The 26,378-nt window shown below is 47.2% G+C and overlaps 1 protein-coding gene across 2 annotated transcripts in view; it reads left to right on the top strand.

The window, feature by feature from the left end:
* The first annotated feature begins 597 nt into the window (after positions 1–597).
* Positions 598–26,378, top strand: part of LOC136461682 (rhamnogalacturonan I rhamnosyltransferase 1-like) — a 158,889-nt gene continuing 133,108 nt past the window's right edge. Inside the window, exons 1-8 of one of the 2 annotated variants that reach the window (XR_010760428.1) lie at positions 598–1,051; positions 1,715–1,782; positions 1,891–1,979; positions 2,471–2,633; positions 2,727–3,016; positions 3,105–3,309; positions 3,389–3,546; positions 3,739–4,111. Coding sequence is in view for 1 of the 2 variants with exons in the window: in XM_066460977.1 (XP_066317074.1) it covers positions 805–1,051; positions 1,715–1,782; positions 1,891–1,979; positions 2,471–2,633; positions 2,727–3,016; positions 3,105–3,309; positions 3,389–3,546; positions 3,739–3,985 (1,467 nt within the window). In the remaining variant the exon portion in view is untranslated. Of the gene's footprint in view, positions 1,052–1,714; positions 1,783–1,890; positions 1,980–2,470; positions 2,634–2,726; positions 3,017–3,104; positions 3,310–3,388; positions 3,547–3,738; positions 4,462–26,378 lie in introns of those variants that run through there. The other variant, XM_066460977.1, reaches the window with a different exon arrangement.

Genomic DNA, 26,378 nt, shown 5'->3' with positions numbered 1-26,378 from the left:
TTAGATTAATTGGAAAATCCAATTTTGTCTGTAATTAATTAGAATTTATCTATAACTAAGTTATACATAGTCCAATGAGTACGAAATTTTTACTATAGTTCAAACATACAATAATTAGCATACCATAAAAATTTCACCACAATTGGACCATAGAAGCTGCAGCTATGAATTATTCTAATTAATTACAGACAAAATTGAATTTTCCAATTAATCTAAGGCTACAGTAAAAATTTTATACTAAAGTATACCGTATTATATATTCACTATGTAGATCTACTCATGTAGAGTCCAATAAAATTAGATTTTTTATTTTATGATTTTTCTATGATTTACTATGATTTTTCAAAAATTCACCGAAAATAAATAAAAAAAGAAAATTTAAAACCATGGGTACTGCAGCAACCCACCGTCGCTGTAGTAAACCCGCTGTTACTGTAGCAAAACCGCCGTTGAAAACCGTTCCAGGGGTAAAATAGACGGTTTTAGATAGTTCAGGGGTAAAACAGACGATTTCATAGTTGAGGGGTAAAGTAAACCAAGTATGATAGGTGAGGGGTTAAATAGACTTTTTCCCTTCGCATAAACACCGTCGCTTCGCCTCCCTCCGAGCCTTCCCACTACCTCTGCTCGGTCGCTCCCTCAACGACCGATGTTTCGATTTTCATTTTTGCAATTGTCTCTCCCCTTTCCATCGCCTCCCCCTCTTCTCCCTCCTCCTCCTCCTGCCGCCGCTGCTGGTAGTAGCAGCAGTTAGAGGGCGGTACTAATTGGGAGGTAGGTAGGTGGAGGCCGCGGCCGCCAGGGATGGTGGCCGTCGGCGGGGGGCGGCGGAGGCGGGCGTGGCGGTGGGCCATGCGGGCGGTGGCTAGCGCCGTCGTGTGGACCGCGGTCGTGCAGGTCGCCTCCATCGCCGGGCTGTTCCGCCCGCGGGTCGTTGCCGACTGCGGCGGCGGCGGGAAAGGCGGCGGCGCCGCCGCGGCCGGGCTCGCCGCGCTTGCCGGCGAGGACAGCGCCGCCGCGAGGCTGTCGCCGCCGGCGCTCGTGCCCAAGAGTGAGTGGCCTTGCCTTCCTTCGTACTAGCGGTGATCTAGGGGAAGCTCGGGACCCCCACGATTTGGGCGGAACCGAGTCGAATGCGGCGGTTGCGTGGCCGCATTCCCGGGACGATCCGGCTCCATCGTGGGCTCAAATTACTAAATTAGCGGTTTCGGGGTGGTGTTTTCTTCGCCCGTTTGGGGATCTCGGGTCTCACCTGCGGTGCAGACGCTCTGAATTCGCGATTCCTTGCTTCCTATGGCAAAGGAATACTTTGGTAGGTCAAAAGGAGACGTCGCTGTGAACTTGGCGAAAATGTGGCTTCCGGCCTTAATCCCTATCTTGCGTATGCTATATTTAGATCTTATCCCTATGCTTAGAATGACCCAAGATCCTCTGTTATTCATACCATGTAATGATCAGGGGAATTATTCGTTCGGTACATTCTAGATTGAGTATAGTTCTGTTACTTAAGACATGTGGCGATCAGGTCGATTCCTTCTAGTTACACATCACTAAGACGCCAATTGAGTATAGTTCTGTTCCTTAAGACATGTGGCGATCAGGTCGATTCCTTTTAGTCACACATCACTAAGACGCCAATTGGCATACCTTGTTGTCTCAGCCGTCCTGTTCCTGTTGGCACTAAGAGCTGATTGGTTGCTGTTACTTTCTACAGGAATTTACAAAAGCAATGGCTACCTACTGGTGACATGCAATGGCGGACTCAATCAAATGCGTGCCGGGGTTTGTACCTCAACTTCGTGCTGGTTTGTCACCTGGTTTCATGCTGCGAACCAGCGCTGCCGTTCATTCTCATTCTATCTGAAGTTTATATGAAATGGTATGCTGCAGATATGTGATATGGTGACTATAGCACGCCATCTGAATCTAACACTTGTGGTCCCTGAACTGGATAAAAGGTCGTTTTGGGCTGACCCAAGGTACGATTTCCCACCGGGTAAATGTTTTTTTACATGTCCAATGGGCTGTTTATCTTTTGCTTCAGGAAACCAATTAAACATGACATATGATCTTGTGTGTTATGAAGTGCATTCCTCTTATGTACTACTACCTCCATTCTCTTTTATAAGGCGTGGCTGGACATGACACGGTCTCCCAAACTACACTTTTGACCATTTATTTATTTTATATTATATTATTTATATCTATAAATTTATGATAATTGGATACTACTTTTAATTATCAATCTAACCATATCAAGTTTATAGTATAATAATTAAAATTGTTAGCTAAATTATTGGTCAAAGATTTTAAAGTTCGACTCTTGATTTGTGTGCGCATCTTATAAAAGAGAATGGAGGGAGTATTTCAGAACAAACTAGGATTTGTGTGCGTAGAAATGCTACTAAATCAGAGGTAGTTCTTCTGTTTTCTGCTTCTTGAGAATTAATTTGTTGTTTTGAGTTTGCAGTGATTTTGGAGATATTTTTTACGTGGACCACTTCATTAATTCCTTGAGAGATGAGCTGATGATAGTTAAAGAGCTGCCTTTAAAACTCCAGTTAAGAACTAAGAAGAGACTATACTCGATGCCTCCTGTCAGTTGGTCGAATGAAACATACTACCTAAAGCGGGTAATCTTCGATCTTTCATACCGCAGAGTGTAGGCTACATTTAGCAGCATCGAGAGAGTGATGGCAAGTGATCTGAAATCACAAATTTTGCAGATATTACCTCTTGCAAGGAAGCACAAAGTAATCCATTTTGAGAAATCAGACGCTCGCCTCGCAAACAATGGCCTTCCTATTCAGCTCCAGATGCTGCGTTGCCGTGTAAACTTTGAGGCTTTGAGATTCACCCCACAGATCGAAGCCCTTGGCAGAAAGCTTATCTCCACTCTCCAAAGAAGTGGACAATTTGTTGTGCTTCACTTGCGCTATGAGATGGACATGCTCTCCTTTTCAGGCTGCACACATGGCTGCTCTAGTAAAGAAACTGAGGAGCTCACTAGAATGAGGTTTGTGTTTTTCACCGTTACACACTACTTACTCTTTGTGCTACTTTGATGCTTCACTGGGTATAAACTAATCACGTTTGTACTATAGATATGCTTATCCATGGTGGAAAGAAAAAGAGATCGATTCTGAAGTGAAGAGGCTTCAGGGACTTTGCCCCCTCACACCAGAGGAAATTACTCTAGTGCTTAAAGCTCTAGGGTTCACAAAGGATACGCTGATATACATTGCTTCTGGTGAAATCTATGGTGGTGAAAGGCGCTTGGCGGTGCTCAAGGATGCGTACCCTAAACTAGTGAGCACCTTTCTATCATTTAAACATTCTGGAGATCTTTTACTTGGATGCTTACTTGCTCAGTTCTATTCTGTATTAGGCAAGGAAGGAGAAAATTTTATCTCCTGATGAATTGCGACCATTCCATAACCATTCAACCCAGATGGCAGCACTGGATTACATGGTTTCTCTAGCAAGCGATATTTTCATTCCCAGCTATGATGGAAATATGGCAAGGGTTGTTGAAGGTCACCGCAGGTCTGCATCTTTGGATTCTGATCAGAACTTTACCTGTCTATTTATCATATTGCACATTGTTCATTACTACTAGTCAATAGAAGTATATGTTATGCTAATTTTGAATTCTTTGTGAGAAAAAACTGTCTCTGCCTTCACAAGTTCAAATCTACCGCTGCTATGGCTGTAAACATCATTGCTGATCTATTTCAGGTATATGGGTTTTCGCAAGACCATTGTTTTGGACAGAAAGAACCTTGTTGAGCTCTTGGACCTTTTCCAAGGAGGTGCTCTATCTTGGGACGAATTCTCAGATGCAGTGAAGGAGGCACACAAGAGCCGCATGGGGCAACCCACAGAAAGAAAGGTCATCCCTGGCCAGCCTAAGGAAGAGGACTATTTCTATGCTAATCCTCAAGAATGCCTTGGCTCCAACGGGGGACTAAGAGACATTTCCTGACAATGCTTCCTAATAATGGCGCCTCAACCCTATAGCACACTGTGTGTTCATCGACGCCAATCACTTCTGTACAGCTGACCAAAAGGCCCTCTCTGCTTAGTAAGCATTTACCACAAGTACATGCAGGTTCACAGATCAAATGCCCACAACCAGGTTTCCTCATCACAGAATAAAGCAGAAAACCTTTGGGTTCAGAAAGAAGAGATGCCGCCCGTGCATCCAGTCTGCTCCTTCTCAACCATCTGTCATAGTTGTTGTAACCCTTTTGTTTACCTGTCAGTTTTTTCATTCCATTGTTCCCCACTCGCCCTTTTACTGCTCCAGTTTTCAGTTCTTCTAGGGGGCAGTATCTCTATCTGTTCATGTGAAAGTAGTTCATTTTTCCTGGAAGTTCCTTGTACTAGTAAGTCATTATCATTCAAGATTCACAGTGATAGCAGAAATTTCTGACAAAACATTACCCTTGAGGGATCAAATTGTGGCGATTGAGCAATTGTTTTGGTTCTAACATCTCATCCATGGATTTTAACGCTTATGGTGTATAGAAACTGTCGACGTGGTTGTTGCCGTTGCTCTGTAGATACGGGTCGGCTGATTCCGACTTGGCTTGCCAGCCCCGTCTCAACCAAATGGCATTGATCATTTGGCAGTTCTGTACGTAGCACCGGAAAGGAATATGCTTTGCAAATTTGCAATCTTTTACTGCTCACGTTTGGCGTTTGGCGTGAGCGTGACAACGATTCCTCGTCGCAATCGTAAATAATTCTACGAGTCTTTTGATGAGCAATACCAATTTGCTTTTTGTCGGTGCAAGTTCTGCAACGGTGGGCGTGGCGGTGTCCGTGCAAGTTATTCACCTATGATTGAAGCATGAATACAGAGACAATGTTTTGCTGGGAGATCGCCCTCTCTGCTGCTACGAGATCATGTCATCCATTCCATGGAACTATTATTGCTTCAATCAAGATCCTAAAGATTGTCTCTGTTGTTGTCATAGTTTTGTTTCTTCATGAACTATGCTCTGTTTGTTTCTCGCACAGTGTTTGCGTGGCCGAAGCGGTTTTTTTTATTGCAGCTGTGGTTGCTGAACAAGATGACATGGCCATATAAAGTACACCAGGAAATTCTATTTTATTTTGTTTAGAAATTCAGTTTCATGTTAATTACAAATGTAAAAATAAACTAGGATGCAAGCTTACTGGATCTCTATAGTTTTGTAGGTGCAAAATTTCTCATAAATTTACAATTGAAGTGTTGTGATCATATCTTTCTATGTTTGTAAGCTAATTTTACACATCAGCATTTAGTTATATGTTGGTTAACATTGTAGGTAAATTAATCTTAGCATGCTCCAACACACAATGACATGATTGTTTTTAGTACTGACATGCCACTGGCTCCTAATATGAGCAACTTTGCAGAGGATCACAAAACAAGCATAATAGGTGAGTCTTTGAGAGGAGGATTGACCAGCCGTTGAGTCCTTGCAATAAGGACGACGATATCGCGCTCATCCGTCGCGCTCTCTCCCTCCAACTTCTTTCCCCACCCGCCGCCCCCGGCCGCGGCTGCCTCGCCGCCGGCCGCGCCGCCCAATGACCCGCCCTCCCCTAACCCGAGGGCACCGGTGAGTCCGCCGTCCTTGCCCCGCCCCCGCCCCCACCCCCACTACCGGTGGCCGGCGGCGAGCCGCCGTGCCGCGCCACTCACAACCTGCCCCCACCTCTCGAACCCGCCCACACTAATCACACGACCTCGCCGCCGACCACCGCCGCGACGCCCCCGCCGCCAACCCCGCCCATCCGGTTGTCCCCCGCCGCACCGCCCTCAACCCGCCACCGCTGCCGTGTCACAGCCGCCTCCCCTCGAACCTCCTTATAGAGCCGCCGATGATGCCCAACCCAAACTCCGGCGAGCCCCCTCCTCTTCCTCTCCTGCAGGGCACGGGCTCCGACGAGCCCCCCACCCCTCTTCTTCCCCTCCGGCTCGGCGCGGGCGCAGGCGCGGGCATGGGCGCGTGGGCCGGCCCGCGCGCGCTCGGTGTCCAGCGCGACTGATCGCGTAATAGAATTTCTGTTGCAATAATGGAGGAGAGAACGAGGTCCGAATGAAGCACTTGGAGGATCAGCGTTGTATTTCGTTTTCATTTTAGTTAACTTGTTCCTATGTTTATGAGTGCCTTTGTTCTTTTAACTTTTAATAGGTAATCACAACTCCATAAGAAATTCGCCTGTCTGCTTGCTTTGCATGGTCCAAGGCCAGGGTTGGCTCAGACCATTCTCCTCTAGTCCTTGATACTGGAGAGCAAAGAGATAATAAATCCAAATATTTCTACTTTCAAGAAAAGTGGCTTCAAGGTGAGGAGTTTGGCCCTATGGTTAGGGATAGATGGAATGATAAGAAATCCTCTTTTCCTAATTCCAGTTACTCTCTAGATATTTGGCATGGGTGCCTGCAGTCTTTGAGAAAACACTTAAGGGGATGGAACCTTAAAGAATTGGGAAAGCAAAAAAGCAATCAAAATAGGGATGACCAAGAGAGTGGAGGAGATTGATTTAATTGCAGAACAAAGGCTACTGTCCATGGAAGAGTGGGAAGAGAGAATAAGTTTAGAAATCAACTTGGAGGGTTTGAGCAGATTAGAGAACTTACAGTGGAAGCAGAAGGCTGGCAAGAACTGGGTACTGCAAGGGGATGCAAATACCCATTTCTTCCATCAATTTGTGAATGGACGAAGAAGGAAGAAACAAATTGCTTTCTTGGACTCTGATGAGGGGGAGATCAGGGCCAGGACATTACAAATCACATTGTGAATTACTACAAACAGTTATTTGGGCATAACACCCCATGTTCCATGCATCTAGGAGAGGATTTTTGGCCTGCAGATTTAAAACTAGAAGAGACAGATAAAGAACAGCTGATTCGTCCTTTTAGCATGGAGGAGATCAAGGAGGTGGTCATGGGTATGAAGGAGAATTCTGCTCCTGGACCTAATGGTTTTAGTGTCAGCTTCTTTAAGAATTTTTTGGGAGCTTATTAAGGGAGATATGATGAAAATGTTTCAAGACCTCTGGGAACACCAGTTAGATATCAAGAGGCTAAATTTTGGGGTTATTACTCTGGTGCCAAAGCTAAAAGAGGCCAACACCATAAAACAGTATAGACCTATCTGTCTGTTAAATGTTGACTACAAATGCTTCACCAAGGTCTTGACTAACAGACTAGTTCCTGTTGCCAGGAAAATCATTAGCAAAAACCAAACTGGCTTTATCAAGGGAAGGAACATTTTGGAAGGGGTAGTTGTTCTTCATGAGGTTCTGCATGAGCTGCATAGGTCAAAGGCAAGGGGCCTCATTCTTAAGATCGATTTTGAGAAAGCCTATGACAGAGTTCGATGGGAGTTTTTAGAAGAGACCATGAGAGATAAAGGGTTTCCTCAAAAATGGATCTCTTGGGTGATGAAAACAGTTAAGGAAGGGCAAGTATGTATTAATGTGAATGGTGAGAGGAGTGCCTATTTTAGAACCTTTAGAGGGTTAAGGCAAGGTGACCCCTTATCACCCTTGCTTTTCAATCTGGTGGCTGATGCCCTTGGAATCATGTTGGACTCTGCTATTAGACAGGGTCACATTTCTGGGGTTTTAAGTGATCTCATCCCAGGGGGGATTTCTCATATCCAGTATGCTAATGACACTGTCATCATGATTGACACTTCTGAACAATCAATTAGAAACCTAAAACTCATCTTGTATTGTTTTGAAGGGCTCTCTGTTCTCAAAATTAATTATCATAAGAGTGAGGTCTTTGTCTTTGGAGTGGATCAAGAGGTGAAGGAGAATTTGGCCAACATGCTCAATTGTGTGTTAGGAAATTTTCCTATGAAATACCTTGGGATACCTATTAGTTACAAGCATTTGAATAAGAGTGCCTTTAGCCCTGTTACCCAGAAGATGATTACTAGATTAGATCCATGGAAAGGGAAGATGTTGACTTCTGGGGGTAGACGACTCCTTACAAATACTTGTTTAAGCTCTATCCCTATTTACTGTATGGGTTTTTATCTGCTAACAGATGGGTTTCATAGTGACATGGATAGCATAGGAGCTAAGTTTCTTTGGCAAGGGGCTGATGAGAAATTCAGATATCACATGGCCAAGTGGGAGATGGTTAGCAGACCTAAGGACCAAGTGGGGTTGGGGATCATTGACACTAAAATAATGAATGAGAGCCTCTTAGTCAAATGGATTTGGAAAATCCATCAACAACCTGATGAACTTTGGTATAGGATCTTGAAAGCCAAGTACTTAGGGGAAAATTGTTTTTTTGATTCCTTTGGGGTGATGGGATAAGTCTCTGTGTTGGCTGGTCTTTGTGGGGCTGTAGCATCCCTGTGGCTGCATTGGCTGCATGGTGGTTTTGCTGCTCAAGGACAGCATCCTTGACTGGCTAGGACAGCACCTTAGCATCTAGGACAGCACCTTAGCATCTAGGACAGCACCTTAGCATCTAGAACAACATCTGTTTTAGCATCTTGGCATATGCTTGGTTGACTAGCAGCCTATAAATATGTATCCTCAACCCATCAGGTTGGTATGGTATTTATATGAGAAATAAACCCGAAAAATTGCCTCAACTCCTAGTGTCATCCTCTCTCGATGAGAGTAAGAATTCTGCTACTACCAAGAGTAAGAATTCAGCGACTAACAACTGGTATCAGAGCCGTACTATCCTGTAGCCTGAGCATCTCCTGCTCATCTCCTTTCCCAGCCGCGCAACAGCCCCAGCTGGGAGCAGCAGTAGCTTCGGCCGTCCCTGCTCACTCCTCTCCCTCTATGCATCTGAAGTAGCCCTCTCCCCACGCAGCAGCCCCTCGGTAGCGCGTCATATCCGTAGGGCAGTCTCAGCGCTCGGTCGCCTTGAGCATGCGGCGTCGGTAGGAGGCCGAACTTGCCACGACAGAGGAACACGAGCGAGCGACGACAGAGACCGCTGCGGCGGCAGCAAGGGCGTCGAGGCTGACAGCGGCGGAGCTGGCAGCAGCCAGAGCAGAGGCGGAAGCAGTGGTGGCGGCAAATGCAGCGCGTGCGGCGGCAGCAGAGGTCGAGGCTCTGCGTGGCAGCATCAGCAGCTCCATTTTTGCTGATGACAGCGCCAACGCGGACCTCGAGCTGCTGGGGAGGGAGGCAGCGCGAGCGCGGCGGCAGCCCAGACAGGCGCAGACGCGTCGGTGGCGCTCCTGGAGGAGGCGCGCACGGCAGTGGCGCCCCTAGCATGCACGGCGGTGGCGCCCCTGGCGCACACGGTGGTGGCGCTCCTAGAGGAGACACGCACGGCGGTGGCACTCTAGGAGGAGGCGCACACGGCAACGGTGGCGGACGGGTTGATGGAGAGCGCCGGCTTCACAGGCAGCGTGGCTCTCTCTCTCCGGATCGGTACCGTGGTTACCACGGGCTCTAGGCTATTGTCAGGGACGTTGGCCCTAGCGGTGGGTGGCCTACCCTCACTAAGACCAACTACGTCGAGTGAGCTGCAGTGATGAGGTTAAAGCTCTAGGTGCGACACATGTGGGAGGCAGTCCGGTACGACAACGTCGACTACGACCAGGATCGACGGGCACTGGATGCCCTCATCGCTGTAGTCCCATATGAGATGCAGTTCTCGCTTACCAACAAGCGGACTGCCAAGGAGGCTTGGGACGCCATCGCTGCAGCACACATCGGCAGCGACCACGCCCGCAAGTCCACACTACAGGCACTTCGCAAGGAGTGGGAGAACCTGGCCTTCAAGCCAGGTGAGGACGTTGATGACTTTGCTCTCCATCTCGACACTCTATTGCAGAAGATGGTGCAGTTCGGCGATGACACCTACGGCGAGGAGAGAGCTGTCGAAAAGCTCTTCCGCTACGTCCTCGAGAAGTACAAGCAGATGGCTCGCTCGATCGAGTCCCTGCTGGATCTCTCCACGATGTTGATCGAGGAGGCGATAGGTCACCTCAAGGTCGTCGACAACGATGAGTCATAGTCTCTCTCAGGGCCCATCACCACTGGCAGGAAGCTCCTTCTCACTCGGGAGTAGTGGGCTACCTGCCAAGGTGACTGGAAGAAGGGGGAGCCTTCTTCCGCGACAGGCGGCCGCAAGTGTGGCAAGCCGCGCAAGGCGCACAGAGACGCCTAGGCTAGGGCGCGAGGACGTGCCGAGGGTGATGCCCGTGGAGGCACCCAGGGCGACACTGCCGGCAAGCACAAGCCGACATGAGATGACACCTGCCGCAACTGCGGCCAGCTTGGCCATTGGACCAAGGACTGTCGACAGCCACAACGTGGCCAGGCCCACGCCGCATAGGCGGAGGAGGAGGAGCCGGCTCTGTTCATGGCACATGCAAGCATCGAGCTACCTCCAGCGGCACCGGCTGCAGCGGCTCTCCTCCACCTTGACGAGCCAAAAGCACACGCCCTCCTCGGCGACGGCTCCAGCAACGACAAGACTGACGGGTGGTGCCTCGACACCGGCGCCACCCATCACATGATCGGTCGATGGGAGTTCTTCACCGAGCTTGACTCTAGCATCCGAGCTCCATCAAGTTTGGGGATGCCTCCGGCGTGGAGATCAAGGGCGTCGGCTCTGTCATCTTCACCGCCGTGTCTGGTGAGCATAGGCTACTCACCGAAGTCTACTACATCCCCGCGTTGAGGAACTCCATCATCAGCTTGGGACAGCTGGATGAGAACGGTTTGCACATGGTGGTTGAGGATGGAGTCATGAGGATTTGGGATCACCGTCGCCGCCTTCTCGCCAAGGTATCCAGAAGCGCAAATCAACTCTACGTCCTTAACATGCAGGTGGCACAACCCCTCTGTCTCACTGCTCGTCGGGATGACAAGGCATGGCAATGGCACGAGCGCTTCAGGCACCTTCACTTCGAGGCCCTAAAGCGGCTCAGTGCCATGGAGATGGTGCGAGGCCTGCCATGCCTCGACCATGTGGAGCAGCTCTGCAACGTCTGCGTGTTGACAAAGCGGAGGCGACTCCCCTTTCCCCAGCGGGCGAGCTTTCGAGCCAAGGAGAGGCTCGAGCTTGTGCACGGGGACTTGTGTGGCCCGGTGACACCGGCCACACCAGGAGGACGACGCTACTTTCTGCTGCTCATCGATGACCTCTCCCACTACATGTGGGTGATGGTCCTCGGCAGCAAAGGAGAGGCTGTGGACGCCATCAGGTGCTCTCAGGCTGTTGTGGAGGCGGAGTGCAGCTGCAAGCTATGTGTGCTGCGCACCGACAACGACGACGAATTCACGGCGGCTGAATTCACGTCGTACTGCACTGATGAGGGCATTCAATGCCACTACTTCATGCCGTACAACCCACAACAGAACGGCGTCGTCGAGCGGCGCAACCAGACGGTTGTTGGGATGGCTCGGGCCTTTCTCAAGCAGAGGGGGATGCCGACTGTCTTCTAGGGAGAGGCGGTGGTGTCGGCCGTCTACATCCTCAATCGCTCGCCTACCAAGGCACTCGACGACAGGACGCCGTATGAGGCTTGGCATGGGTGCAAGCCGGTGGTCTCCCACTTGTAGGTCTTTGGCTGCCTCGCGTTCGCCAAGGAGCTCGGCCACATCAGCAAGCTCGACGACAAGAGCACTCCTGGAGTGTTCATCGGCTACACGGAGGGCTCGAAGGCCTACCGTATCCTCGACCCAAAGACACAGCGTGTGCGCACGGTGCGAGACATTGTGTTTGATGAAGGGTGAGGATGGGCGTGGGACAAGACGGTGGACGACGGCTCGGCTCCGATGTATGACGACTTCACTATTGAGTACGTCCACTTTGAGGGAGCTGGGGGAGTAGGCAGCTTTTCTTTGATGAGCGCGTCTACCCCAGTTCCCGAGCCTCCACCGACCCGGCGCCTGCTACTCCGACAACACCACGCTCTCCAGCCAGGACCTTGGATGCGATGAGTTCTTCACCGGCTCCACCATAGCTGACACCGCCACACACTCCAACACCGATAGACACCTCTACTCCAACACCAGCTCGTGTCGAGCACAGCTCGGTTGAGCTCGCTACTCCGCTCTCTCACGATGAGGAGCGCATTGACGCGTACCATGACGGCGAGCCGTTGTGGTACCGTATGATGGAGAACCTTCTCGGCGACTAGCTAGTGCCGGGACTGGTGCCTCATGACCTGGAGGCGTAGTTGCACCTTGTGTGTGATGACAACGAGCCTCGATCGTTTGCAGAGGTCGAGAGACACGCGGCATGGCACGTCGCGATGCAATTGGAGATGGATGCGGTTGAGAAGAAGCACACCTAGGAGCTTGCTGACCTTCCTCGTGGTCACCGCGCGATCACCCTTAAGTGGGTGTACAAGCTGAAGAGGGATGAAGCCAGCGCCATCGTCAAGCACAAGGCTCGCTTGGTGGCACAAGGTTTCGTGCAGTAGGAGGGGGTCGACTTCGACGACGCCTTTGCTCCCATGGCACGGATGGAGTCCGTGCGACTCCTCCTTGCGCTAGCTGCCTAGGAGGGCTGGTGTGTTCATCACATGGATGTCAAGTCGGCGTTCCTTAATGGCGACTTGAAGGAGGAGGTCTACGTGCACCAGCTGTTGGGATTTGCGATCCCCGGCAAGGAGGGTAAGGTGCTCCGCCTGCGCAAGGCCCTCTATGGCTTGCGGCAGGCACCGAGGGCGTGGAATGCCAAGTTGGATTCCATGCTAAAGGGGATGGGCTTCGAGCAAAGCCCGCACAAGGCGGCCATCTACCGACGGGGCAGTGGAGGAAATGCTCTGCTGGTGGGTGTCTACGTCGACGACTTGGTGATCACTGGCACCAAGGATGCGGAGGTGGCGACATTCAAGGAAGAGATGAAGGCCACCTTTCAGATGAGTGACTTGGGGCCTCTCTCCTTCTACCTGAGAATCAGGGTGCACCAGGATGACTCCGGGATCACGCTTCAACAGACCGCCTACGCCAAGCGCGTTGTTGAGCTAGCTGGGCTCACTGACTACAACCCGGCTCTCACTCCGATGGAGGAGAGGCTGAAGCTGAGCTGCGACAGCATGACGGAGGAGGTGGACACTACGTAGTATCGACGTCTTGTGGTGAGCCTTCGCTACCTCGCCCACACACGGTCGGACTTGGCATTCTCCGTCGGCTATGTTAGTCGGTTCATGCAGCGACCGACGACGGAGCACCAGTAGGCTATGAAGAGGATCATCCGCTACGTTGCGGGGACTCTCGACCACGGTCTCTACTACCCTAGGTGCCCTGGGGCGGCACACTTCATCGGGTACAGCGACAGCGACTACGCTGGCAACATCGACACCAGCAAGAGCACGAGCGTGATCCTCTTCCTCCTTGGCAAGTGCCTCGTTAGCTGGCAGTCGGTCAAGCAGCAGGTGGTGGCCCTGTCCAGCTACGAGGCCGAGTACATAGCGGCCTCCACCGCTTCGACTCAGGCGCTCTGGCTCGCTCGATTGCTTGGTGATCTTCTCGGCAGAGACACTAGAGCGGTGGAGCTCAGGATGGACAGCAAGTCCGCTCTGGCCCTAGCAAAGAACCCCGTTTTCCATGAACGGAGTAAGCACATCCGGGTGAGGTACCACTTCATCCGAGACTGTTTGGAGGAAGGGAGCATCAAGGCAAGCTACATCAATACCAAAGACCAGCTTACCAAGCCCATTGGGAGGATCAAGTTTCTTGAGCTCTGCTCCAGAACTGGGATGGTTCAACTTTCCCACAAGACGACGCACAAGACTTAGGAGGAGAATGATAGGATAAGTCTCTGTGTTGGCTGGTCTTTGTGGGGCTGCAGCATCCCTGTGGCTGCATTGGCTGCATGGTTGTCTTGCTGCTCAAGGACAGTATCAAGGACAACATCCTTGACTGGCTAGAACAACACCTTAGCATCTAGGACAACACCTTAGCATCTAGGACAACATCTTAGCATCTAGGACATCTTAGCATATAGGACAATATCTGTTTTAGCATCTTATCATATGCTTGGCTGGCTAGCAGGCTATAAATATGTATCCCCAACCCCTTAGGTTGGTATGACATTTGTGTGAGAAATAAACCCGAAAAATTGTCTCAACTTCTAGTGTCATCCTCTCTCGATGAGAGTAAGAATTCTGCTACTACCAAGAGTAAGAATTTAGCGACTAATATGGGGCATGGGGGTCTCAGTTCTAGAAAGGGTTGCACAAAGTTAAACATCTTTTCAAGTGGGGAGTCACTTTCAAAGTTGGGGATGGAAAGTGATGCTGTTTTTGGGAAGACTGCTGGATACAGGATGTTCCACTTAAGATCCTATACAGTCACCTGTACAATTTGGTCAGGGATCCCAATTGTTATGTCAGTGACTGTTGGGAGGAGGAAACCTGGGGGGTTGATTTCAAAAGAAGCTTATCTGTTCATGACTATGAACGATGGTTTGGGCTGCTGAGTATGCTGAATGACTACGCGTTAACTGACAATAGGGCTGATTGTGTACAGTGGGCTTTAGATAAAAAGAAGCAATTCACTACCAAACCTCTTTACAGATTCCTTACTGATAGGGGTGTCATTAGTAGAGTGGCTGGCTTCATCTGGAGAAGTAGAGTTCCTTTAAAAATCAAATTCTTTCTTTGGCAAATTTTCAATAACAAACTGCAAGCCGCTGTGAACCTTGCCAAAAGGGGTTGGAAAGGATCTATTCTTTGCTGTCTTTGTGGTCGCTTAGAAGATACTGATATTTTCCATTTACAATCATATCCCACTTCGTTAAGTGCCATTTGTCCAGATTGGTGTGGGAAGTTATTGCGGTTATTTTCCATTTACAATCATATCCCACTTCATGGGAAGAATTCTGTGGTTCTTGGCTAAGAGGCAAGGGGCCTTTCCCGGCTAGGATAACCATTTTCGTGTTTTCAGGTTTTGCTTGGGCCCTTTGGACTACCAGGAATAAGATAGCTATTGAAAAGATGATTCCAAAGGCGCCAACTGATGTTCTATACATTGCACTTTCACTGATGCAGAAATGGAGCGTGAAGCTTAAGGAGAAGGATCAGGACCGCATCATGCAGATCAAGAACTCCATCACTAGCTGGCTCAAGGCATTCAAGCCTAACAGTGTTCCCCTGTCGGATGTAATGGAAATTTAGATCTGTAATAGGCTTGGAATGTTGGGTTTGTTTTGTTCTCTTCCTTGAAAACTGGTATCCCCAGTCTGTGAACCCGTTATGTTGCTTTCTAAAAAGCAGAGGTTTAACCTCTTCTTTTTTTTTTTAAATATATATGACAGCGCCAGCGGAGCCCTGCCGATCTTTCAAAAGAACTATGGTGATGATATTTTTCTATGTGTAACTAAATGTTCCACGTTCTTTTTTCTAAAAAAACTATGGTGATGATTTTTTTCTATGTGAAACTAAATGTTCCACGTTCTATTTTCTAAAAAAACTATGGTGATGATATTTTTCTATGTAACTAAATGTTCCACGTTCTTCTTCTTCTTCTTTTTTTAAAAAAATGTTTCGTGCAAATCATGCGATTGAGTGATTCATAGTCTTGCATGCACAAGATAATTTGACTATTCATTTAGCATCTTTTTTTTTCTTTCCATATGTTGCAGATGTATGCTGTGACAACACATCAGTGTGTACAGGTAAGGGTGTTTGGATCCAGAGACTAAAGTTTAGTCTTTGTCACATTGAATGTTTGATGTCAATTAGGAGGACTAAACACGAGGTAATTATAAAACTAATTGCATAAGTCGTGACTAATTCACGAGACGAATTTATTAAGCCTAAGTATTTCATGATTAACATATGTTTACTGTAGCATCACATTTCCTAATCATGGACTAATTAGACTTAATAGATTTGTCTCGCGAATTAGTCACGATTTATGCAATTAGTTTTGTAATTAATCTATATTCAATACGCCTAATTAATACCCAAACATCCTATGTGACAGAAAAAGTTCAATCATAGAGGATAGCCATGATCACGGAGGATAGTCTTGTTCATAGACCCGAGTTAGGGCAGTCCCAAAAGATAGTTTGTTTATGCAGTTTCCAAAAGAGAAAGGGAGCAATTAATGTGCAGGAGAAACTATCCTTCTCAATCCATAGTTTCTACAATAATTTCTGTATAAGAGATAACTTAAATGCAATAAAAAATGAGATAATTTAAATGCAATAAAAATGAATGGATCAACTGTGGCAAGCAACCATATAGCCTGATTGCTTTAGGCCTCTTTCGGTTAAGGCATTTTGATGCCATAAATCGTCTCGGATAACGAAAACTTATATAAATTAAGTAACAGTTCCGGCCGAGAATTATTCCCGGTGTCTATTCTCCGGGAAATCGAACGGGGCCTTATGCAGATCAGATCAAACATCTCGCAGCAAAGAACAACACAGGAAACAGTATTTGCACAAGTCTTCTTCACGTGCAAGCACGTTTCAGGGATAAGAAGCTAGCAAAGCTTGTCCACGTACGTGCACTAGAAAGAAGCAAATCAACATGTCCTTTCGGGAGCTCCAGTGCGCAGATGCGAAGGGGAGGGAGATGGAGACGCGTGAACAGGTGGCCTCGTCCACGACCCCAGGAGCACGGCAGCGCGCAGGTGTCTGCGGGCTCGCTCCACGGCATTTTGCGGCGTACGCGGAGCCGAGCAGGGAGGACGGCCCAGCGGCGACGGGCCATGGCCGGAGCTCCACGGCGGCGATGTCGACTGGCTGCACGCAAGCCTGCGCAGACGCAGCGGGACCAGCTAGCCGGCGCGGGGAGGCGGACCACGAGCAGCCGCGCGCGAGGCTAGCATCGAGCGGCAGCGCGGGAGGAGGCGGGCGTCGAGCAGCGCGGGGAGGGAGGGAAGCAGAGCGCGCGCGAGGAAAGTTTGCGGCGGCGCAAGGCCTCTAAGCGTTGAACTTTTGATTTACGTGACATTTTGTGTATTTTCTTCCTTTTATAATCTGTATACATGTATTTGACATCCCATCATCGTACGTGTTGAGACCGATGTTTGGAGGGGCCCTAACCGATCGAAACATTCATCTGTTTGTGGCCGCCGCCGCTGCCCTCCCCAAGCCGCGATCGAGCGATCCCGTCTTCCCGCGGCAGCCATGGAGGGCCAGCCTCCCGACGCCACAGCAACAGGTCATCTATGGCAAGCAACAGATCATCTTCACAAATCACATGACTACAAGGAAGCAATCGAATGCAGCTATTTTTTTCTCTTTCTCTACTATTTTCCAATCGCAAGAATCACTAGTAGAGAACAGACCTTTGATCCTCGGCCAAAATGGACTCTAGTCCCGGAATTTTTTGCCCCCGGGACTAGAAATACCTTTAGTCCCGGTTGGTGGCTCCAACCGGGACTAAAGGTCCCTGCCCAACGGCTACTGCGCCAGACAGAGGTGGCAGGGACCTTTAGTCCCGGTTGGAGCCACCAACCGGGACTAAAGGTATACTTTTACTCCTGGTTTGTGGCTCCAACCGGGAGTAAAGGTCTACTCCCGGGTCGTGGCTGCGCCCGGGGTTGGAAAGTTACCTTTAGTCCCGATTGGATCTATCAACCGGCACTAAATGTTCTCCCTTTATAAATCGGCCGTCTCCTCCTTCCTCCCCGAGCCCGAGCTCAGCACATTTTGAAGCTCACTGCAGTAGTGTTCTTGCTTCCTCCCTCCCTCCATTGTTCCTCCATCCATTCTTCGATTCCTCCGTCGATTCTTCAGTTGTAAAGGTTACCAATCTCATACTCTCATTTTTTACCATTTTCTTATGCCATTTTATTCACTATATATATTTATGGTTCTTTATTGTGGTTTTTTTTCATTTGTAAGCAATTTGAGCTCAAAATCACTTTAAGCTTGCATATTTACATGAAAGAAGGTTAAAGTATATATAAATATAAAGTTAGAAAATAGTTAGAAAATTATAGCAAATCCTTACTAGTTGAACTTGCGGACCGTGTTCAGGTCGGCGAGGATGTTCTCTGCCGAGCGGTAACGGACGTCAAGGAGGAGCTTTGATTCTACGAGGGAGAGCGATAACGGTCGTGGAAGACCGTGTTCCCTTCCTCGTAGAATCGGAGCTCTTCCTTGACCAAGTACGGTGCCGTCCGGTGGAGAAATCCTCGCCGAGCTGATCACGTAAGCAAGGTCAACTAGTACGGATGGTTATTTATTCACATGTCCCGATATCGTCGTAGTAGTCTGTCAATCACCGTACCTAAACGTAGTATATATAAATAAAAACTTAGAAAATAGTTAGAAAATTATAGAAAATCCGTACTAGTTGAACTTGCGGACCGTGTTCAGCTCGGCAAGCATGTTCTCTGTCGAGCGGTAACGGACATCAAGGAGGAGCTTTGATTCTACGAGGGAGAGCGACAACGGTCATGGGAGACCGTGTTCCCTTCCTCATAGAATCGGAGCTCTTCCTTGACCAAGTACGGTGCTGTCCGGTGGAGAAATGCTCGCCGAGATGATCACGTAAGCAAGGTCAACTAGTACGGATGGTTATTTATTCACACGTCCCGATATCGTCGTAGTAGTCTGTTATGTGTGTACATTCCCATTCTTCTGTTAATTTGCGGAAATATCATATGAATTACTTACCTGCCGCAGTAAAAGACGAGAACACAATGACCATTAAAAATATCATTGTTTAGAGATCTAGATAATTTTATAGTTTGTTAATTTTATTTGTTTATAAAAGAAGAAATTTATAGTGTATTAAAAAATGAGTATAGAGAGTAGATGGCAACTGCTTCCGGGTCCTCGGCCTCTCATGGGTTTCCAAAGCGACTTAGGCCGGGCCTTCCTCTCATTCCATGCGGCAAGTGTCGTGATGAGATGAAGATTGTGATGGAGTACCGAGTGAAGAAGGAGGGTCCCAACAAGGATCGTATCTTCTACAAGTGTCCGGATCGCAATGTGAGTTATTTTATCGTATTTAATGATTATGGTTAGTTTATACCTATTTTCATGATGGTTGTGATTAAAGTTCTAGTTTTTTGTTTTAATTTCAGTGGGATGGCAGTGGACGATGTTCAGGCTTCTACTGGGAGGAAGAGTATGTTGAACTCGTGCAAAAATATCTTGCACAACAGGCAGATACGGCGGCTAATGAGGCAGTGATCCAGCCGAAGAAGCCCAAAGATGTTGCACAATCGGGGGATCTGTCTGTTTTAGTTGAGATTGGTCGCAAAATCCTTGTGCTCCTGAAATGTATTTTAGCTTTAGTTCTTTTAGTGGTAGTTGGGATTGTCTACATTGTAGCGATGCTTTCATAAATTTGTATCTTTTGTGGTGGCACGCATGTTGTATAAATAATTAATTATGATCTAGGTTTTAATATGATATTTATGTCATGTAATGCAGATGAGCCGTCATTGGATGTATAATGCTGATCGCCGCTCACAAGAGTTCATTGACGGCGTGCATTCTTTATTACGTGCGGCCGAGACAAACAAACGCGACGGTTTCATGTGCTGCCCATGTGCCATATGTAAGAATACGGTGGAATATCCTTGCTCAAGGACTCTTCATTCACACTTGTTCAAGTCGGGTTTCATGCCAAACTATATTTGTTGGACAAAGCACGGAGAAACCGGTGTTGTAATGGAAGAAGATGAAGAAGAACAATGGGACGACAATGATATTATTCCTGATGGTGCGTGCTTCAATGATACTGCAATGGGAGAAGCTGAAGAAGAGGTAGCCGCAGAAGATGAGCCGGCTGATGATCTTTGTCAGGTCATTCGTGATGCACAAAGAGAATGTGAAAGTGAAAAGGAGAAGATCAAGTTCGAGCGGATGCTAGAAGATCACAAGAAATTGTTGTACCCAACTTGTGATGCAGGGCAGCAAAAGTTGGGAACCACACTAGAATTGCTGCAATGGAAGGCAAAGAATGGTGTATCTGACAAGGGATTTGGAGAGTTACTAAAAATCCAAAAGAAGATGCTTCCGAAGTACAATGAATTGCCCGCCACTACCTACGAAGCAAAACAAGTTGTCTGTCCTATGGGGCTAGAAATAGAGAAGATACATGCATGTCCTAATGACTGCATCCTATACCGTGGCAAAGAGTACGAGAAATTGGATGCATGCCCGGTATGCCATGCGTCGCGGTATAAGATCAGGCGAGATGACCCTGGTGATGTTGAGGGCGAACGTCCATGTAAGAAAATCCCTGCCAAGGTTATGTGGTATGCTCCTATAATACCACGCTTGAAACGTCTGTTCAGAAACAAAGAACATGCAAAATTGTTACGATGGCACAAAGAAGACCGTAAGGTAGACAATATGTTGAGACACCCTGCTGATGGGTCCCAGTGGAGAGCAATCGATAGAGAATTCCCGGAGTTTGCAAATGACGCAAGAAACTTAAGGTTTGCTTTAAGTACAGATGGTATCAATCCTTTTGGAGAGCAGAACAGTAGTCATAGCACTTGGCCTGTTACTCTAAGTATCTACAACATTCCTCCTTGGTTATGCATGAAGCGGAAGTTCATTATGATGCCTGTGCTCATCCAAGGCCCGAAGCAACCTGGCAATGACATCGATGTGTACCTGAGACCACTTATTGATGAACTTCTCATTTTGTGGAATAAAGAAGGTGTACGTGTGTGGGATGAGTACAAACAGGAACACTTTGATCTGCGAGCATTGTTGTTCGTAACAATCAATGATTGGCCTGCTCTAAGTAATCTTTCAGGACAGTCAAACAAGGGATATAATGCATGCACACACTGCTTCGGTGATATTAGAGGTGTATTCTTGAAAAAATGTCGAAAGGTCGTGTACCTTGGCCATCGTCGATTTCTTCCTGCAAATCACCCCGTAAGAAAGAAAGGTAAGCATTTTAAAGGGAAAGCAGACCACCTGACCAAGCCTCGCAACCGAACCGGTGAGGATGTACTCGATATGGTCAATGATGTGAAAGTCGTCTTTGGAAAAGGACATGGAAGCCAACCTATTCCGAAAGACGCTAACGGTCACGCACCCATGTGGAAGAAAAAGTCCATATTTTGGGACCTACCCTATTGGCAAGTCCTGGAGGTCCGTAGCTCGATCGACGTGATGCACCTGACGAAGAATCTTTGTGTGAACCTGCTAGGCTTTATGGGTGTGTATGGAAAGCCTAAGGACACATTTGAAGCACGACAGGACCTGCGTTGTTTGAGAGAAAGAGACAACCTGCATCCAGAGAAGACAGATGATGGACGCCATTACTTACGTCCTGCTAGCTACACTCTAAGCAGAGAGGAGAAGGAAATCATGTTTGAATGCTTAAACAACATCAAGGTACCATCTGGATTCTCCTCGAATATAAAGGGTATTATAAATGTGACAGAGAAGAAATTCTGTAACTTAAAGTCCCATGACTGTCACGTTCTCATGACGCAATTACTTCCAGTTGCATTAAGAGGAATTCTACCTCCAAATGTACGTCTAGCCACCGTAAAGCTATGTGCATTCCTCAATGCAATTTCTCAGAAGGCAATTGATCCAACTGATCTAGCTAAACTACAGAATGATGTGGTTCAATGTCTCGTCAGCTTTGAGTTAGTGTTCCCTCCTTCCTTCTTTGATATTATGACACACCTCCTAGTTCACCTAGTCAAGGAGATTTTCACTCTCGGTCCTGTGTTCCTACACAACATGTTCCCCTTAGAGAGATTCATGGGAGTCCTAAAGAAATATGTTCACAACCGTGCTCGCCCAGAAGGAAGCATCGCCAAGGGCTATGGAACAGAAGAGGTCATTGAGTTCTGTGTTGACTTTATTCCCGACCTTGACTCGATTGGTGTTCCTGAATCGAGACATGAGGGGAGACTAAGCGGAAAGGGGACACTAGGGAGGAAAACATATATTGGTACGGATGATGATTATTTCAATAAAGCGCACTACACAGTTCTACAGAACTCCTCTTTGGTAGATTCGTATATTGAGACACACAAGGATCTCTTACGATCCGAGTTTCCAGGGAAGACTGAAGCTTGGATTACGCATAAGCACATGGAAACTTTCGGCGGTTGGTTGCGAAAAAAATGTCAAGGTGATGAGAGCATCCATGAGCAACTGTATTTATTGGCTATGCAACCATCATGGCATATCGTCACATACAAAGGGTACGAGATAAATGGGAACATATTCTACATAGTAGCCCAAGATAAAAGGAGTACCAACCAAAACAGTGGTGTCCGCATAGATGCCACAGACCCGAATGGGAATAAGCAGACATATTATGGACGCATAGATGAAATATGGGAACTAGAATATGCACCTACTTTGAAGATCCCATTGTTCAAGTGCCAATGGGTCAAGGTGACCGGAGGCGGAGTAACAGTAGACAACGAGTATGGAATGACAACAGTAGACCTTAGTAATATTGGGTACAAAGACGAACCATTCGTCCTTGCCAAGGATGTGAATCAGGTGTTCTATGTCAATGATATGTCTACCAAACCAAAAAGAGGGAAAAACGATAATGACTCAACCAAAGAGCCAAAGCGCCACATAGTTCTTTCAGGGAAAAGAGTCATCGTGGGAATTGAGGACAAGTCGGACATGTCAGAAGAATATGAAAAGGATGACCGAATTCCGCCCTTCAAAGTGAACAAAGACCCTAGCATCTTGGTAAATGATGAGGACACTCCATGGTTACGAAGCGATCATAACCAAGGGACATACGTAAAGAAGAAGTTCACTGCTGTGCCCACTTGATGATATAGTGATTTAATATAGTGTGTGTTTGAGATATTATGTAATAATTGTGAATTCAGATGTTTATTATGTCATATTTCAAATTAAATCAATGTTTGATTTGGTGGGATTTCTCTCTCAAAAAGGTAAATTAGGATACTGAGTGATGAAAAATTAAAATATTAACGTTAAAATGATGTGAAAACAAATTTCCTGTCCAAAACCAATAATTTTAATAATTTTAATTAAACACTACATTTTTGCATTAACGAAATAATAAATATTAGTTACATTATGTTTTATAATTCTAACAAAAAATAAAAAAGTTAGGTTATCGATTTTTCCTATGTGCAATAAACAAAAATAAAATTCATATTTTTAACAAAATAATTTTATGCCTTTTATTTAATTTACTATGTATTTAATAAAAACTATTGCGTTTCTATTGTATTTAACAAGACTATTGCTTAAAACAGGCGGGAAACGAAACTGCAGGCCACCTTTACTCCCGGGTGGGAAGCCCACCCGGGAGTAAAGGTGGGCTGCAGTTTCGTGGCCCGCCAAAAAAAGCCTTTACTCCCGGTGCGTGTTACCAACCGGGAGTAAAGGTATACCTTTACTCCCGGTTGGTAACACGCACCGGGAGTAAAGGCACCTTTACTCCCGGTTGGTAATACGCACCGGGAGTAAAGGGTTTTTACTCCCGGTTGGTGGCTGGCACCGGGAGTAATTCTCCTCTGCTATATAACCTCCAGCGCCTGGCAGATCGATCTGCTCGTCTTCTTCCTCGTCGAACACCGCCGCCCTCTTCTTCGACCTCGCGCCGCGTCCGTTCGCCTTCCGTGACACCGGCGCCGCCGTCTTCTTCCTCGTGCGGCCTCCACCGCGCGCGCCCGTGCCCCTCCTCCGCGCTTGCCCGTGGCCCTCCACCGCGCCCTCCTCCGCGCCCGAGGCCCTCCACCGTGCGTTGCCCCACCGCGCCGGCCCGAGGCCCTCCAGTACGTACACTGCCGAGCTTCGAGGTGATATATTCGTCGATCTCTTTGTACATTCGTCCGAGCCCTCCACTGCCGAGTTATAGATCACGTCGAAAACTACAACTTTGGTGTAAGCCATGTGTCAACGGTCGAGGTCGATTGAAAATTCCAAATTTTGAATCACAAAATCTATAGAAACTAAAAATGAATATTTGGAACTCTAAATGATTTTAAATAAAAACATATCTTAAGGCAAGTTTTGAATATTTGGAACTCTAAATGACAAGTATAATTAAGGATCACCAATGAAATTACTTTAGAAATTAATTAGATCGATGTAAATCCATGGCTTGTATAATAAACACGCTATATATTATTTGGAAACAACGCTACGAACCATCCGCTAATGATCCAGCCCATCAACCGCCATATATTCATCACTATATGATATGCCATTATTTCAAGATGCAGTTTCAATAGAAGAATTTTTTCTATCTTCATAGATCAATGTTTGTTAACGAAATTTTATCATAGCATCAGAGATCGCCTGTAGAAGAAGAAAATAAATTCTTATCATTTCGGAAATAGTAATGGTTATATGAGCAATAAGACACATATACTTACATTTCATAATGGCTTATACTTATATTATTAACATAGAATTTTCTCATATGATGAATGACTACATGGTTGATCACATGGTACATAGGATCACAACATCACGCACCGACACCGCCCCGGCCCGCCTCACGTCGTCGTCGTCGTCAGCACGCCGGCCCGCCTCACGTCATCGTCGTCAGCACACCGGCCACCGCGCCGACACGTATATATACGTCATTTGTATTCATATGCATTTCGTCCATGCGTTTCTATGTATACGGCGGAGCACCGCCGCCCTCGTTCACCCATGTGTACAGACATATATACGGCGGAGTGGAGCACCGCCACTCTTGTCACACCGCCCTTTCTCGTGCCCTAATTCGCCCTAGTAATAAGCAAAGATTTGACGTACTATATATTGGTTTTGTTTTTTGAAGCTAGATGGCCGACCCGAGAAATATGGATAAGGAGGAGTTGATGATGAATTTGATCAACACTGGCACTCAAGTTGCCGGCGATGATGGTGCTAAAAATAACGTGCAAGAGGATGTAGATGACGGGAGTCAGTACTTAGCTCTTGAACAAAATGAGCAACAACATATTGGCCAAGTATATATTTTTTATTATTAGCTATATATATATATTATCATATGTCTTATGTGTGCTCATGACATTAAAAATAATGTTTATGTTTTGTAGCCCTCTGGATCGACATCAACAACTACAACGAAGAGTAAAAATGTTCGAGGTCCCAAAAAGCCATTGGAGGGTCGCTTCATCATCTCGGAGTTCAATGTGGATACAGGAGAACCGGGGGGGCCGAATAAAATGAAATTTGTGCACCACTGTGGTTACCTTGTACGGGACCGGCTCCCGATTAGTACCCGTGAATGGAAGAAGAAGACCAATGCTCCTCATATCAGTTTTGTCTCTGATCGTGACAAGGCGTTAATTTGGAATGATGTCTTGGTACATTTCACGCTCCAAACAGATGATTATGATGATATAATAGATGGTGATGAATTGAAGGAGCGAGTTAGGGATTGGGCAATGAAGAAGATGGCCACCCAGTTTCAGACTTGGAAGAAACACCTATACACGACGTATGTCAAGAAGAACATAGCACCAGATTCTACTGTCCCAGGCCCGATCTCAAAGCAGAGGTCCTATTGGGATGAGTTTGTACAGTACAAGACTTCAGAAGAGGGTGTGAGTCAGGTGATAAAGAACCAACGTAATGCCCAACAGAAGACATACCACCATACCTTGGGATCAGGTGGCTACCCGACTGCCATTAAGAAGTGGAACAAAATGGAAGCAGACCTTCTTGCCAAGGGTATCAGACCAGAATCACTCGAGTGGGGAGAACGTGCAAAGAATTGGTTTTTCGCTCATGGGGGAACACTAGACCAGGAGACAGGGAAGTGCGTTTATGGCGCAAGACTGCAAGAAGCAGCAGAAAGATTGTTTTATGCTCAGAGAGCTGCGGCTAGTGGTGCGTTCAGGCCCAACAGAGAGAAGGATGAGCTGACATACGCCATCGGGACTATTGAACATGGTGGCCGAACTAGAGGCAAAGGAAGTGTCTCGTGGGAGCATGGATTCCCTCAGGACAGACCTTCCTACAGAAGTCGCCAGAGAAAGAAGGAAGAAGAGGCACACCGGCTCCAGAGGTTGGAGGAAGCGGTGCGTGAAGCACAGGAGCGGGAAAAAAACCTTGAAGCGAGAATGCAGGAGGAAATCAAAAGGCAAGTGCAAATAGCAGTGAGTGCAAGCAAGCAGGCATCAGAGCCAGGAATCAACATTAGCCAATCTGTTCAGTTGAAAAGCAGCTGCGCTTCCACGGAGATACCAAATCAAGGGGACACAGGACTGCGCTTCCCTGTGGATGACGTCACTGAACCTTGTACAACGTGTGAGCTACACATTCCGAAGGAGAATTCCACAATCAAGGTGGCTATCGGTCTTGTTAATCCTATCGACCGAACCAAGACACCAAGGATTCATGGGAATATAATCCAAGAAGGATATGCCACCATCTCGGTAGATAAAGCTGAAAAAGGTTTTAGTGATTTGCCTCTTGACATTCCTGGAGGTGATGGCGAGAAGACTCTAGGAGA

Source organism: Miscanthus floridulus, chromosome 6 (genome assembly GCF_019320115.1).
Source record: "Miscanthus floridulus cultivar M001 chromosome 6, ASM1932011v1, whole genome shotgun sequence".
NCBI lineage: Eukaryota > Viridiplantae > Streptophyta > Magnoliopsida > Poales > Poaceae > Miscanthus > Miscanthus floridulus.
This window is presented reverse-complemented; position numbering and strand designations above follow the sequence as displayed.